Genomic DNA, 16,244 nt, shown 5'->3' with positions numbered 1-16,244 from the left:
TGCATCCATTGGCTCACACAGCCCCATTATCCTCATTTTATAACAAAGCTCATGGTCATGGAGCCAGTACATAGATCTAGGACTCAAAAACCAGGATCTCCTCAGCTCAAAACTTTTTCACCATAGCACATCGTCACTGACATTTAAAATAGGTTATGTCCTGCAAAGCTAACGTAACTACAAGAACAACAGTAGTCATGGGGCCAGGACTTTACAAAGAAAGGTACTTTCATATTCTACTTCGCCCGTTTTTACCAAAACACCACCCACCAAAGGGTATTTTTAACAGTTTACACTAGTCAATATATAGTTTGTCAATATATGATTTTTACATTCTGCTGACAAATAACAGAAAATCTGGCAAACTTTTCCGTATTTTCTATGGCTTTGGGGGGCAGTTTGGGGTTTAAGAAACCTGGTTAACTGAAAGGAATTTACTCTTGATGTCAGTGTTGCTAGTTCATACGTTAAAATTAAACAGTCCAACTAATCCCTAGTGATCTTCTGTATCATGCTCAGACCATCTGACAAAAATTCTTATCCAATGGAATGGAACCTTTTCCCCACGTGTTAAGCCAGATCCCTAAACTACAGAAACTATAATCACCCAGTAGATGGCACTAGTTGTGCGGACTACTCTTTTTATTCCTTTTCTATCCTTAGTCCCAGGACCTAGGTCAGAGATCTTACTCTATTAGGGTTGTATCTGAAACAAGACTAGCCCCACATAGCAACCAAGTAATGCCTTGCATGTTACTTGTGGAAAATATTTAGCTGCCCTTGTACAGAACAAGACTGCCATCCTGTAAGTAGTGGGATCTACTGGGCATTTTTAGGAATGTTTACCATGCCTCAACCACCCTACTTTTCACTTTGGCCAGCCTCACTCCACATAATCAAGTAGGGGGCTGAGGAATGCTCTGGGAGATAAGAGGAAGGTAGAAGATACTGTAAACATGTACTTTGCTGAGATAAGCAATAATAAAATCTACTTGTAAAAAATTCAACAGAAACCTAGGGTGAAAAAGCTTTTTACTTTTAGGCCCAAATGAAGCTAGGTGACTCCATTATAAATAATCTGATCTTAGTATGGACATAATTTGAATAGTTCTATTTGAACCTAATTCAAAACTCAACAATGCTCACATCTAGAGGCCATACTCAAACCCTACTCTGTTTGGGACTACCCTACTTTACCCATCAATTCTGTGCTTTGGAGACATATGCTTCTAAGTACAATTTTCCCATGTTTTACAAACCAGAATTTTGGTATATTCTAGCTTCACAATAATAAATGAAACTAAGGATGTATGGAGATATGCATGTGCCATTTCAAAGCAAAGTTATTTCTATATTGGGGGGAATGTCAAGGGCAAGACACAAAAATCTTCAGGGTCATTATCTCAAGTGCTGCTCTACCAGACCTACACTTACAAAGTCCCCTTCTGGTCCAGCAGGGAACCAATTCCTAGTCCTAACAAGTTCCCGGGGAAAATCTCCTACAACTGGCTTATAAACCATTGCTTCAGTTTTACTCAACATACAGTCAACATATGGACAAGACACTGAACTAACTCTACGTGCAAAAGATTTTGCTGGAGTAAAACAAAATTTTTTGGCTGAAAATGGTAAAGAACCGGTTTCTAAAGCCAGGCCAACTCCTTACGTTGAGGTTGTCAGTAAGCACACGTGATAGTGAGGACTGTGGGGTCTATTCGCAGTTCAATAGCTAGTCTCCAAGCTTTGGGTTGGCGTGGTCCTAAAACTTGGGGAGTCACACTGCAGTTGTGGGTTACCTACCGAGGCCTCTCAAAAGGCTGAAGTGTCTACCAAACTTGTTAAAATGCTCATTTTACTGCATCATACCAGTTACCTCATACTGGTAAACAGCCCTTAAAAACATCTTTGGGTTGAATGTTCTTAGTGTGAAAAGTACTAAATAAATGGCTTATTAGGAACAGTCGGACTTGGTTTTCTCCAGTCTGTTTCTTACTTTGTGATCTGTGCTTTGAGAAACATCATTAGACACTTTCAGCTCAGAAACCTGGAGTAATCTGGTCACAATATTTGAACAAAAGTCTGGTGTGTGCCTAATAAAACAAACTTCCAGGAATTGGGAGAAAAGTTGAATACACCTGGAAAGCAAAATGTTTTTCCTAAGCTTCTCCCTGAGGACCTAACAACATACCATTCATGGCAGTGCTGTTTTCCAAAGGTCACAATCAGATTTCCTCAGAAGCATACCTTAACTGTTAATCATTAGGACTTCTTTGCGAAATGTGGGAGTGTTTTAATTACCCTGACATTTAATCATTGGCTGAAACCTGGTTTCCACCACAGCCAAGAACATCTGCTTTTACCCGTCATACAACCAACCCCTACCAGAGAACTGTCACCCTCTTTTCTATCAGAAACGTAAAGACTCATCAGATAGGAAAGGGGGGCAAGTGCTCCATGTTGATACTGCCTTTTCCATGGTTTTCAAGGTTTGTTGTCTCTAGACCCTTTCAAATACATTAGAGAAAAGGGTCTTAAGAGTCACAGCAGCCTAAATTTGCTTGGAGCAAACAGTAATCACTTTCTAACAGAAAAGGGAAGTCATTTCAGTAACTGAAACTCCAGATCTATATAAACTTAAAACTGCCGTTGTGTCTTCACACTGATGTAGAACAGTCAATCTGTACCTCTGAGAAAACTTTTCAGGACTAGTTAACCAGCTACCTCTACTCTAAAGATTCTTTTTTACTAACCTCCCATCTGTTTGTTTTCAGCATCATCCCTTTGGCATTATATTACTCAACCCAGCAAATTAAACATTCTTTCAAAATGTTAAATGATCAAAATATGAGTGGCAAGTACTCAGTGCTACAAATACTCAGGGCATCAAATTAAACTGTCCTCAAAGCTAAAGTAGATTCCTAAAACTACAGGAACAAAGCAAGAGCTGGTAATAAAAAAGGAAATCCTGTGTAAATGCCTAGGGGAAAGCACACTGCACCCTTCACTATTACCCATCATCTTCTGGCCTTACGAACTTCTGGATCGTAGTAACAACCCAATACTGGCCCAGAGAGGAGGGGCCAGCTGGCCGATGACACTTCAAACCTCTTCAGAACTGTTCTGCCAAAATGAAATGGGACCCAATCCTAGCAGCGTGTATTGCTATACTAAATGATTTTTGTTTTTGGTAGGTGTTTAAACATTTAAAAATTCACAGGTGAAAGCACCAGGAAAGAGGAAGGTAGAAAACTTTCTTCCTCTTCTTGATGAGTACCGTCCAAGCAGACTGGTAGGGCAAATATTCATTATGGATTGTAATTCACTTGGGTTTTGAAGGCTTCCCTTAAGAAAAAAGAGATTTGTTAATAAATGATAAAGAACACAGAACAACAAGATTAAATTACTGAGGCAAATGTCAGTTACAAAAGTAAAAGCTTAGATCTTTCTCTATTTAATATCCATGTTAAAGGGTAACAGTATTTCCACACCTAACGCTGCATTTTTTTCTATTCTTGAGGTATGATTAGAGGACAAACATTTGACTGCCTATTGTAGCCAGAAATGATTCTGATCACTTACATGGAAAATCCTCCATAACTCTATAAAGGGATGATATTACTTACTTGTTTTTTCAAGTTGTGGAACTTAAGGCTCACAGGTTTTAAGTGCCATAATTTGCCTACCATCATAGGTGAGGAGACAACAGGGCTGGGATTGGAAGCCCAGCAATGAGCTCAACCTGAGAGTTTACTTTTCAGAAACTTCAAAATTCTTCCTTTTAAAATCATCTTTAACACTATATTCTCCCATAAACAGCTTACAGTATTATCGCTCCTACCGCTACTTAGATTTTAAAAAAGGTTTTTTTAGTATTTTAGTATTTTTTTTACTTCAAGCGTTTGTAATTTTGTGAACATCTTAGGTAAATATTAGTCACAAAGCCAAATTAGCTACAATCATGAGTAGATTAAGGAAAAACTTCTAGCATACATAAACCCCAGTTACTGAAGTACTATGAACCATAAATAAGTTCCTTGAGATTAGTCATCATCCACCTCTAACACTCTCCACAGTGCCTAATATGCAGCGTGTAATGAAATCGTTAGATACACTGAATTAGGGTACATGAATATTCTGGCGCCAACTTTTATACTCAAAGGCTATGGAGTTCTTAATAAAACAGAGTCTACTTATTTTGTGACTTAGGTAGGGGAAAAAAGACAGTGACAAATACAGAGCTAAGCAGTCGCCAGGCTGAAGCAACCATTACAACTACGGTAAAATGTGCTGGCTCTCCATTGTAAATCATTCAAAGAGCAAAAATAAGGTAGGTCTGTTAACATTAATGCACGTTTTATTCAAGAGATAGTACTGAAGAACTGAATTCTAACAACAGAAAAATTTACCAGTTATCCACTCTACAGTAAAAAGTGGAACTGGGGACCACTTAAAACACATAAATAAATTCTACCTTTACATTTCTGAATAAAGCTGTATTCACTTGAGAGAGAGAGAGCCATTTAACTTTTGCTGATAAGGCTTTGTGAATTGTGTTCAGAAACTCTGACAACACACACATACATACACTCTTCAAAGAAGGCAAGTCCCTAGGATTTTCACTCCAGGATGAGTTTCTGTAAGTACTTAGGACTCTCTGACTTAAGACTGCATATTTCTACACGAATTCAATTTGAATTGCCTTCATTCTAATGTCTATCCACCACAATTTTTAATAATTAAATCAACATTTATTATGACTTTATAACTCCCTCAAATTACATGTTAATATTTGACATGGTAGTTTCAAAAAATAAATATTCAAGGCCTCAAGTTTTAAATTTTCCTTCAGTGTAATGCGCAAAGTAGATAACAAATATTAATAGGACTACCCTAAAATAAATGCAGCTTTCTTATAAAAATTACTTGTTATAATACAGTTCCCATTCTATTCTGTAATTCTGACAAAGAATATATTTTTTGGTAATAAAACAAGAGTTTAGAATGGTTCAGTCCTTGGAAAACCTTAATGGCAGTCACTCAGTGAAGACATCAATCATTCCTAGAGTCCCAACTCAAAAATTGCTATTAGCATTGACTGAGTTTTTGTGTTTTTTTTAGTGGTTATTGCTTCAGTTGGCAATACCTGAATTTAAGACAAAAGAACATCTCCCACTAAGCCTTATTTTAAATATTACAAAATGTATACAGAAGATAGACTCATAGAGGCTATGATGCTGATGTCTTAAGTAACTCACCCACGAAATGGGTGCAGGCTTTTTAGAGGATAACCATAGATCTTCTGGCTCTAAAAATAAATGCCCCTACTTTTCAGAGTGTTCCCATTCTTCAAATTCTTCAACAGGAGACTTGAGCAGCTTAACAGTTTTGCTATAAAAACAAACCACTCTTGTTACCAAACCAAAAACAGAAAAGGAAACCGATAAAGGACATAGTTTTCACAGTTAACGATAAATAAAAGTGCAGTAAGTGTTCAAGTAGGGCATGTAGTTTAAAAACTACATGTGAGTATTTGGCATAGGTCATCTTTTAAAGGCTCTCCGAGGGTCCCTGCCATTACTTATTGTGGTCACGACTGTTTGATTATTAGCCGTTCCTTGTAGCTGTGGATTTGTAGGTCCCCGGCCATTGCTTCTACCAGCATATGAAAATTGGCATCCCCTTGATTCCGGGCCAGTTTGAACCCCATTTCCTAAAAGAGAATATAAAAGTTCATCATCATTTTCAGACACTGACCTAGATCTACAGAAGTACACCTATCTGAAGTCCTAACACACACTATTAATGCTAACAAGTAGTATTAGAGAAAACAAAGGCCTTTATTGTTAAACTACTGGAAAAAACTCAAAGTGGGCTCTAGGTTTTTCCAGATGTATGATTACTGTAAATACATTCACTTGATGCTGATCAGCAGGGAGACAGAAATAGATGATTGGGCAATAGAATGAAAAATTAGTAGAGTACAAAAGCAAAGGTAATACACTGCCTACATTGTAAGGGAAAAAGAAAAAAAAAACAAAGGGGAAAATGGTGTATGAACACTGGCATTGGGTTCAAACACGGTTAATAATACTTCAAAAGAACAGCGTAATTCTAACTTTGCAAAGAAAAGACAGCAAGGTTTCCCACAATGTGATCATCACCAGCTGTGCCAAAACACGCAGCCCCAGGTCAAATAAAACTTCAGCCACCCTAACAAACTCCAATCCCAAAGACTTTTCCTCAGTTATTTAAGAATAAAAACTTCAAAAGGCCTTTAACACAGCTGTAAGCACCATTAACATGACATTTGAGAGTATTTGAGGTCTTTGTAAAGGCGATTCTTTTAAAGAGGCAGCTATCAGCATGTGAAAAATTAAGGTCGAGCTATTAGTCTAAAGAAAAAAGGCTTTTGGTGTGCCAAAATGACCAGTAATTCTGCATCTATTAAATAACCACTAGATCACAGAAATTTTGTTTAAAAAAAAAAAAAAATCGATGGAAAAACATCTTATGCATCACCAAAACAGATTTCTTGTTATTAGCCACTGTTTAAATATAGAATGTGCTCTGGAGGTGGGTGGGGGGATGGGCGGAATAGAGGGGATTAGGAGTACACTATCTTCATGAGCACTGAGCACACATGGAATTGCTGAATCACTACACTGTACACCTGAAACTAACGTAACACTGTATGTTAACTACACTGGAATTTAAATTACACAAATAAATATGTGTGTAGAAACATTTTTTAAAAATGTGCTCAATAAATTAGCTGAAGAAGGTATCTGCTATCTAGACAATCAGTTATTTAGGAATTCCCTGTTAACCAGCACTTCCCTTTTAGTGCTAATCTGCGCCTAAAGACAATTTTCTTCTAAACCTTTCACAGGATACAGTCTCTTAATTCTTAACATCTGATCACAAATACGAAAAAAAAAAATCTTACCCACTGGTCCAAATGTACCTGTACCCATATTATTATTCATGGAATTATTCTTCTGTTCATTTTGTGCCTAAAAAATATGTTTTTAATTTAACCAGTTGAAAATCTATTAAAAAATTATTATAATAACATGTTGTATCCACTCTTTAATTGTTAAAGCTTTTTTGTTTTTGTTTTTGTTTTCTTTTAATAAATTTTTTTAAAGATCTACCCAAGTCCATTCAATGTTAACATTCAGGAATATTTCCCAAATCTTTCATAGCTCCTGTTACATCTTACTGTATTTTCCTGACATTACTCCCTACTCCTCAAAGTACTAAATGGCATATATATTTAATACATGATACTAAAGATACATATACAGACTCACAAAACATAGAGAATAAAAATACTTTAAGAAGATTTTTTTTTCAACTGTCTTCATTATACCCTGGGTACGACAGGGTTGGACACCTAGTCACAGAATTAGAGTACCCAGTCGAAATTAGCCTAACCATAAAAATAGACTATACGTGTGGATTAATTACCCCTCTGCTCTGTTGTCCTCGATAATCTGGGTTGGGTTCACTGAAATTTGGCACTTCTGAATAAACCATACAAAATCTGAAAGAAAATAAAGCACAAAGTTAAATGACTTCTAAAATAATCAACCTTTCTTCATAGAACATGCATAACTGATAGGAAAGAAGAATTTAGGTGTCAAATGAATTAACCAAAAAGCAACATGCTAACTACTTATACAACAAAAACTTCCAAAATGCTATTTTGTTCCATAAAACCAAGTAGCTGAAAATATCCAACTGCCTACATGTATAAAACATTCTATTTTTTATTTTAATTCTGTACTGCAAAAAATAAATCATGTCAAAGATCAAAGACACAGAAACACATCTTTGTGCTGTTTTTCCATATAGGCTGATGCCACTGAACCATGTTTAGGGTTCCAGAGTGGTTTTTCCAGCAGTGGTGATGGATTTGCACTGATCCATTCACACACTCTCATCCAGTCCCTCTTTTGACCAATCACTGTGAATCTGCAAAGATAATCATTCACGGTTAAGAGTGGAATGTGCAGGTATGAATAAAGACAAGTGGCTATAAAGACAAGTTTATCCCAATGCTTCTTGTAGGTCGACTATGGCATATATTAACATTACACATAAGCATTTACTTAGCTCCTCACCCCATAAATAAGAAGTTAAAATCAATTTTGGCAAATCCTAGACTGACCTTGTCAGTCACTAAGAACCGATTGACCTCCAGTGGTTCTTCACTTAAGTGACCTCTATTATTATAAATATTTCTGTACACATGAAGGTCAGGACAAGATCCTAAATCCGTTGATAACAACGATGCTAAGAGCTTTCAATAACATGTTGCTCTAATACTATTCTAAAAACATAAGTGAATTCTAATTTTTCTCCTAGCAAAAGCAAAATGTTGTTTCTGATCTTTAAAAGCCAGCAACATTGCTTTATCTTTTCCAAACAAAGAATCTTATCCCTGTAGTGTGGAAGAGTATCTCCCCCACAACCCTTTTTTCAGTGCCACGTGTGGCTTCTCTTTAAAAATATCCTCCAATGTGATGGGCATTAAGTAGATATCTAAGCATTAACCAAACAGAATGGACTAATGATCTGGCTCATTGCTAACACAATACTTTATGAATACATCCCAAATGTCTAGGCTGAATTACCTTTACACCCCTAGAGAGGATGGTTCCTCCAAGTCAGGGTGGAGATTACGAGGGTAGTAGTGTATGGAAGCTCGCATTGTGGCTGCCTGTACGGTACCTAGACTGTGGATAAATACAGGACTTCAATTGTCATCGCTGTAAGTCCTTTTATCACGAGTACAATTCACCCATAAATGAAAAGAGATAAATTTATGGCCTGAAACCTAGCTTCTTACCTAGCTTCTTATTTGGCAATTCCCTAGAAGACAGAACTTATTTCAAATGGCACTGTGACACCTGAAAGCTGCACATTCCCAAAGCCTACAGAAATGGCCCCAGTGGAGCTCGTCTCAAGTGCAACTGGATTCTCTTTGCTGGGGAAAATGGACATTCTCAACCACACGAAACAGAATAGATGGCTATTAAACTGGTACATACGTGTAAAGTGGTTTCTACAGTCTGCTGTTGAAGGCATTCAGTATACCGGTCAAGAAAAGCCAAGAGAAATTTATTACGGTTAATACCTACCAGTTACTCTGTAGATATTTTATGCAATTTATTCAATTATAGGAAATGCATTTTAATACTTACTCCCCAATTTTTTGAAGTTCTCCACCCCTTCCAGTATAAAGTGTCAAACACCCTTTCCACATGGAGGCATACCTAGACAAAAAAGAAACATCAGTTCTATAGAAACACGTGTACGTCCTTCTACTTAAGTAAAACTTTATCCTTTGGTTTTTTTTGCATTAGGGTTAGGTGGAGATCAAACTCTGTGTTTACGGTAATAAATCAAATACAATTCATCTCATTTTGATTGTTACTTACAAAGGAATACAACGAAAAACAACTGCCAAATTCTGACATAATTGTCTTACCTATAACTACCCTTAGAGAGTTGAAAGTCTTTTTTGCAAGGTAATAAGCATTGTTCTACTCCAAAGATCACATCTTTAGCCAATTAACAAAAGAACTTTCAACTGTAGAGATTTAAGCAGAAATTATTTTTCAATCACAGAATTTATAAAAATCAACACCAAGTGTTTACTTTTACACTCATTTACTTGGTCTACTCAGAAATTAATAGAATAGTTTTTCCTCTGCCTCCTTAAAACACATAGGGTAGATAAGCTACCGAAAATTTAGTAAAATTTAATCAAGGACCTTAAAAAAAACAAAACCCAATCTCTCACCTATCTGCCTTTCCAAATCTGCAATTTTTAGCATCAGCTTGGCTGAACAGATTATTTATTCTGATCAACTTTGAATGCACACAGCATCATTAAATATTCCTACACACAAATCTAATAGAAATGTAAATTAAACATTATAAAATCAGTCCAAGGTTTGGTTTTCAGTTGTTCTCCATACAACTACAATGGTAACCTTATGACTTAGAAGGGTGAATTATAACTAAATGTTGTTTAAGTATAGTGACGGTTCCTCTTTTAATATAGGTTAATAAATACTTACTAGTTCCATACTATATATTCCTCTTTAGTAAGGACGTATTTATTACAGACTCCAGCACACTCACACTATACAAAAAGTGACTTGGAAGAGACAGTGCACTAATATTTCACCTTGGTAGCGTAAAAGTTAATGCATATTGAGAAAAAATTGGAAGTTACTACAAGTAAACATTTAACTGGCACTTGTGTTTTGGGAATGAGATCAACATTAGCAGGGTGTCCTGATAAACCTATGAATATTCAAATTACCATTATTTAGATGTACGCCTTTCCTCGAAAACTACTTTTCTTAGATACAACCTGAATTTAAGGGCCTTATAATAAACAGGCCAGACTCCGCTGGATATGTTATTTTAGTAAGTAAAGTATAAATATTTCCGTTTTACAGAAGACGAAGTTAAAGAAGTGTATTAACCTCAAGGTCACACTGTAGTTAGGAAACAGTGGAGTTTCTTTAGTTTTGAATTTTCCTTTAAATTATATTCCTTGAAATTCCTGTATAAATACTATACAGATACTGAATTTAGTTTTTCCACAAATTTTTTGAGGGCCACATCTATGTGTTTTCCGTGACTACAAAATATGAAATATCTGAAATGGGATGCTGTTTACACTGTATAAGATACTTTTAATCACTGGATGAGAAATACTTTGGCAGCCAAAAAAACTTTAATTATGCTAATCCTCACCACACCCTCACAGGCAGGAATTCTTTTGTGTAAGCTACAGATATGGAAATTTAAAAGACACGATTAGTGTCCTAATGAGTCACTGTATGAGAATAAAATGTCTACGTTCTGACTCTCACTTCCGTCTTTGATGATACTCTGCCTCACTTCCTGAAGATGTTGTAACGCCTGGAAGATATTATCAAAGGGCTCTAACCTCCTCCATTCAGGGTGATCCAACACTTCTCTGAGACTCTATTTACTTTGCCAACATCAATCTCCGCCCACTTTTCTTATAGTTGTGACAAATAAATTCTAATTCTACTGACCACAGAACGTCCAAAATCCATTTCAAGACCCTTTTCTGACCTTATACCTTCCTAATTTAAATACCTGGTAAATTTTTAGAGGCAGAATAATTGCCAATCAAAAAACAGACAAAAAAAGGTGTGCTAAATTATTTTTGAAGGCCAATCAGCCAACTGAATCTTTTGGATGGAGGTAGCAGAGACCTCTTTCTGCCAAACATTTCCTGCATATCATTCTGGTTTTTGTACTATGCTGACCTTACAGCAATAGGCACAGGAAATTACTCTCCAGAATGTGCCTTCCAGATACTGTCAACTTCCCCTCTTAATATTTACATCCGAGTACAAATTTGACACACCACAAAAACTGCTAAATTGTTCAACTACAATCTTATGTCCTCACTGTCTAAATAAAATATAGGCAGGATTTCAAAAGTCACTAAAAAGGGGGAAAGGTTGGAAAAGAGCTGACAACTGTATTCAATAATTTGTGGGGGGAGAAAAGTATTGACTATATTAATTTTATCAATCTACTAAAAATACTCAATAATCCCCGAAGAGTATTTAAAAGTCTACTTAACCTGTAAACTGAGCGGGGAGTGGGTTAGATTCCCTGGTGAAACTGAACACTTTTACTGGCGAGGGTATTACATCCCAACGCTGTCCACTATCTAAAGTTAACATCCAAGGGGCTCAAAACTGCTTGGAGGCCCACAGAAAAGAATGGAACTCCAGAACTTGCCAAGATCCCCCATCAGGCAATGATTCGGCAGACTGCTATTTTGGAAGCATTCTCCCTCCTCCCCATTTTGTGCACACCTACCCTCTGGTCAACCGAATAATATCCCCTGGCTGTATAAGACCTCCGATTTCATCCCACACGGAAATAGTGATGCTGCCCGTTTTATCTGCTACTTTGCATGATCTCACTTCATGGCCGTCTTTGGTTTTGGTCACGCGTCCTGTGAAGATTTAAAAATCACAAGGGGGGAAGGGGTGTATTAGATGAGGACTTCCAGAAAGGATCTAACTCCTCCTCCGGGATCAAAACGCAGTGGAAAGGTGGGAAGAGGTCGAGTCCCGGGTTTTCGCTGCAGGTTGGATCCGAGCCCCGGCGGGGGCCACCAGGGCCACGTGGATGGGGGGAGGGGAGGGGGAACGGAGGAGAGGAGGAGGGGAGCCCCCGGCTAGCAGCGGCGGCGCCCTTCCCTCTTGCCCCAGAACGCAAGGGGGCGGAGGGGTGGGCTGCAGACCCCACTTACCTATCTCCAGGACAATAAAGACGACATTTAAGTTTTTCAGTCCGGGCTTAATATCTTTTATAAAAAGAGGTGGGTCGCTGACCCCATTCATATTGAGGCAGGTGCGGCTACGGCTGCGGAGACGCGTGTGGGCAGGGAGTGGGACAAAGCTTCCCACCCTCCCGGGCAAGGGCGAGGGCGCAGGGGAGACTCTGGGCGGGGGTGGCGAGAGAACGGGCAGAAAGCGGTTAGTCAGGGATCACGGAAACCAGCCCAGACGGCACTGAGTCCAAAAAAAGGAAGGAAAAAACCGGGCTCACAAGTTTAAAAAAGAAAAAAAAGATGAACTAGTCCACACGCAAACCCCGCTCCCAACGGGGCGACAGGAAGGCAAGCGTGCGAACCGCCTCCTTTGGGTAAAAAGGCAAAAAAAAAAAAAGGCAGCGAGGCGACGTCTCTGCCCTGAGTACCCCTCACAGTCACAGCACACACAAACACACACACACACACCACACGCGGGCGCGCGCCCAGTCTGTTCCAGGCTTCGAGAAGAGACAGACTGTGACAGCGAACCCAGAGCGGAGACCTAGCAACCGCGCACTCAGCGTCCCAAACAGCGACTGCCGAACGCACCCGCGCGCAGGCTGGACCCCAACCCCGGCCGCCACGCCCCTTATGACGTCACGTAGCGTCGGCACGCCCGTCGCCCGGCCCTCCGGGCTTGTAGGAAGAGAAGCGAGGGGTCCGGAACCGTCCGGCGTAGTCCGCGCAGCCTCCCTCTTTCCTCCCCGGCTGTCAGCCTGGGCCCCGCCCTCTCAGCCTTCCAATAGGCTCTCGGCCCCGCCCCGCCCTTTCCTGCTTCCGCCATCGCTGCGCCGCGTCCGCTTTGCCCTGCAATTTTCCCAGTGGCGGTTTCTAGTGCTCGCTGTCCAACTTCAGGGTATTTTTGCTCTCGCTCAGAGTTCAGACGTCCGCCCCGGCCATTTAGTCCCGTGGTCACAAGGAGCAGTTGCTGTGTTAGGACCCAGTGGGTACGTTAAAAAAAAAAAAAGTGTGCAGTTGAGTCCAGGTTTAGGCCAGGGTAACTAGTTGGGTGGAAGGAAAAAAAAAACAAAATAGGCAGGGATGGGTCTTTAGCTACAATGCTGGAATTTTAGTACCAAAAGGGAACTGAAGATTAATTCGACCGCCTCTTTTTAAGCATATGTAAATTGAGGTCCGGAAGGGTGAGATATTTTGTTGAAAGTCACCCAGCAACTTGTGAGCAAGCAAGACTTGAACACCAATCATCTGACCTGGTCTTGGCACCTTGGCACTGTAATAGTAGGCAGATAAGTAGTTAAATTCCTTTGCAAGTTTCTTTTCCTTCCCCTTCCCTTCTTACATGTCACCCCTTTGTCACTTTGCTTTTCTTCTCTATGCTTTTTTTTTTTAATGGACTTATTTTTAGGGAAGTTTTAGATTCACAGCAAAATTTAAAGGAGAGTATAGAGATTTCACATATATCCCCTACTCCCATGCATGCTTGTCCTCTCCCATTTTCATGTTCCCCAGTGGAGTGGTACATTTGTGATAGTTGAACCTACATTAACACATCACTATCCCCCAAAGTTTATAGTTAACCTTAGGGCCCACTCTTGGTGTTTGATGTTTTATGGGTTTGGACAAATGTGTGATAACTTGTAGTCACCATGACAGCATCATACGGTGTAGTTTCACTGCCCTCAGAATCTGTGTGCCACTTACTCATCCCTCCCTCTCCCCCAGCAACCACTGATCTTTTTACTGTCTCCCCAGTCTTGGCTTTTCCAGAATGTCATATGGTTGGCAACATATAGTGCGTGACCCTTTCAGATTGGCTTCTTTCACTTAGTAACGTGCATTTAAGTTTCCTCTGTGCCTTTTCATGTCCTATCAAGTTATGCATTTGTTTTTATACATCCTGTAACAGCAGTTAGAAACCCTGAGAAATTATAACCTGGAAAAAAAATGAATAAAGTTTTCTTTACCTCTTTGCCCTACATAGTGGAGAGGCATGTGCTTTAGAAACAAACCTGGGCTCCAACTCCTTAACTGTGTGACCTTTGGGAAAATTGATTAAGCTTTCTAGTCATAATTTAAAATCTGAAAGATGAAGCTGGCCTCAGGGAATTACGTAGGATCACAAATAGTCTAACCAGTGCCTAGTAAATAGTAGATACTCAATACTATTTCCCCCACTTATTTTTTATTATTAAAGAAGAGAAGGGGCGCCTGAGTGGCCCAGTCAGTTAAACATCCCACTTTTGCACAGGTCATAATCTCACAGGTTTGTGAGTTCAAGTCCCACATCAGGCTCTCTGCTGTCCCTGCAGAACTGGCTTCAGATCCTCAGTCTCCCTCTCTCTCTACCCCTCCGCAAGCATACACACGTGCACTCACCTGCTATCTCAAAAATAAACATGAAAAAAATAATAAAGAAGAGAAGAACAAGAGTAGCTTAAACTGTGATTGCTTAATCCTTCCATCAATCCTATGTGGTGACTGCTAACTTTTATCCCCAATTTACAGATGATGAAACTCACCAGAGACCACATAGCTAGAGAATGGCCAGACTCAGTTTTGAATCTAAGCAATCTTGACTCCAGAGCCCTCCAGCTTAAAGGTAATTTTTAGACTTAAATTACAGCGGTAGAATTAAACATTTTAGTAGTACGATGCATCTGTAGGGCTTTAAAGAATCATCTCCTTAACTATTTGTGATGGTGACAGAAATGTTGAGAAGAGTCAGAATTTGCAGGGCAGAAGCCTTAATTTTTCCTTGATTCTTACTTAATATTTTTAGATCAACTCCCACTTCCCAAACATCTGCGAGGAAGTGGCATAGATATATTACAGCCCGAGAAGAGTTTCAGAATGATCAGATTAATAGGAGAAACAAGACATTCTTAGGGAAGCAGAAGCTCCCATCACATGGACAAATAAGGCTAGGAGAGCCAAAGACACGGGTGTAATGCTAGAAAGTGGTGTGAAATAATCTCATAGGTATGATTTCAACATCAAATAAAACAAATGAGGAAACATGTAATGGCAGAACCACATCCATCCTCAGGGCTCCCAAAGACTACCATCACTTCAGATCAGAAGCTCTGATTCCACCAAGATTAATCTAGCGGGACTTGATGCTTCATTTAGATTTTACTCAAAGGTATGTTCTTCAACACAGGCAAAAACGTTCTCACAGAAGTAATATTTAAATCAGACCTTTTTTTTTTAAAAAAAAAAAGAAGGTGGACACGATCTTTCAAAGATTAACAATAGATAGGAAACCAATTAAGAATGTTGGGCACCGTGTAGCCGAGAGTTTGGACAAAGCAAATTAGCCACTCCTTGCAGCCTCAGTCATTTGTGCCCAGAAAGGGGATTAAGTAGAGCTGCTCAGACTAATTTTATTGACACTGATGAAGAGGAACCAGTTAGGAAACCAAGCCCCACAAAAGCAGAAGCTGATGCTCCTCAGCCCAGCCCCGCCCTTACCCCACTGGAGAGAACTCAGCCCAAACATGTACTTCCTTCCCTGACTAACTCAGCTGTTCTCAGAAAGGAAGTGGCAACCAAGTGCTTTCTCATTCGCTAAAATTAAAGACATCTGAGAAACAAGATGGTGTGGTCAGTGCTGGAACTCTTCAATCCAGACCAGTTGGTTTCAACGAACCCCAATCACTCCTCAAGAGTGGTGGTTAACAAAAAGAGAAAGGGGCTGTCTTGAAAAACAACAGTTGCCACGCAGATAATCTTTCCTAATGTACAATTCAATGAAATAAACAAAGATCCTTTGTCACTGAGGACGAATCAGTTAGGTCATAATGATTATACCGCTGATTCTTTACTGCTTTCACAAGATTACTTCATGATTTTCCTTTTAAGACTATTGTTCCTCAGGCCCTCCTCATTTGCA

At 39.3% G+C, this 16,244-nt stretch overlaps 1 protein-coding gene across 5 annotated transcripts; it reads right to left on the bottom strand.

The window, feature by feature from the left end:
• Window positions 1-450: 450 nt before the first annotated feature.
• Window positions 451-13,017, bottom strand: NABP1 (nucleic acid binding protein 1). 5 transcript variants are annotated; one of them, XR_006205617.1, is made up of 7 exons: window positions 12,329-12,930; window positions 11,890-12,028; window positions 9,210-9,281; window positions 7,471-7,546; window positions 6,947-7,013; window positions 5,256-5,710; window positions 451-3,342 (listed from the first exon to the last, which is right to left on the bottom strand). XR_006205617.1 is itself a non-coding variant. In XM_042949516.1 (6 exons), exons 3-6 carry the CDS (start codon window positions 9,269-9,271, stop codon window positions 5,541-5,543), a joined length of 375 nt encoding a protein of 124 aa, XP_042805450.1. In that variant the 5' UTR covers window positions 9,272-9,281; window positions 11,890-12,028; window positions 12,941-13,017; the 3' UTR covers window positions 451-5,540. The 5 variants fall into 5 exon arrangements, 4 of the variants coding, with proteins under 4 accessions (XP_042805450.1, XP_042805447.1, XP_042805449.1 ...); XM_042949516.1 differs by lacking the exon at window positions 12,329-12,930 and adding an exon at window positions 12,941-13,017 and having other exon boundaries at window positions 451-5,710; XM_042949513.1 differs by having other exon boundaries at window positions 451-5,710.
• Window positions 13,018-16,244: the final 3,227 nt, after the last annotated feature.

This window comes from Panthera leo, chromosome C1 (assembly GCF_018350215.1).
Source record: "Panthera leo isolate Ple1 chromosome C1, P.leo_Ple1_pat1.1, whole genome shotgun sequence".
Classification (NCBI taxonomy): domain Eukaryota; kingdom Metazoa; phylum Chordata; class Mammalia; order Carnivora; family Felidae; genus Panthera; species Panthera leo.
The sequence above is the reverse complement of the archived record's forward strand: the minus strand, read 5'-3'. Positions and strand labels throughout refer to the sequence as shown.

Coding starts and splice junctions, on each gene's coding strand:
- NABP1 (XM_042949513.1), bottom strand. CDS start 12,419: ATGAATGGGGTCAGCGACCCACCTCTTTTTATAAAAGATATTAAGCCC. Junction 12,029..12,328: donor CTTTATTGTCCTGGAGATAG/GTAAGTGGGGTC, acceptor AAATCTTCACAG/GACGCGTGACCAAAACCAAA. Junction 9,282..11,889: donor ATTATTCGGTTGACCAGAGG/GTAGGTGTGCAC, acceptor TTTTTTGTCTAG/GTATGCCTCCATGTGGAAAG.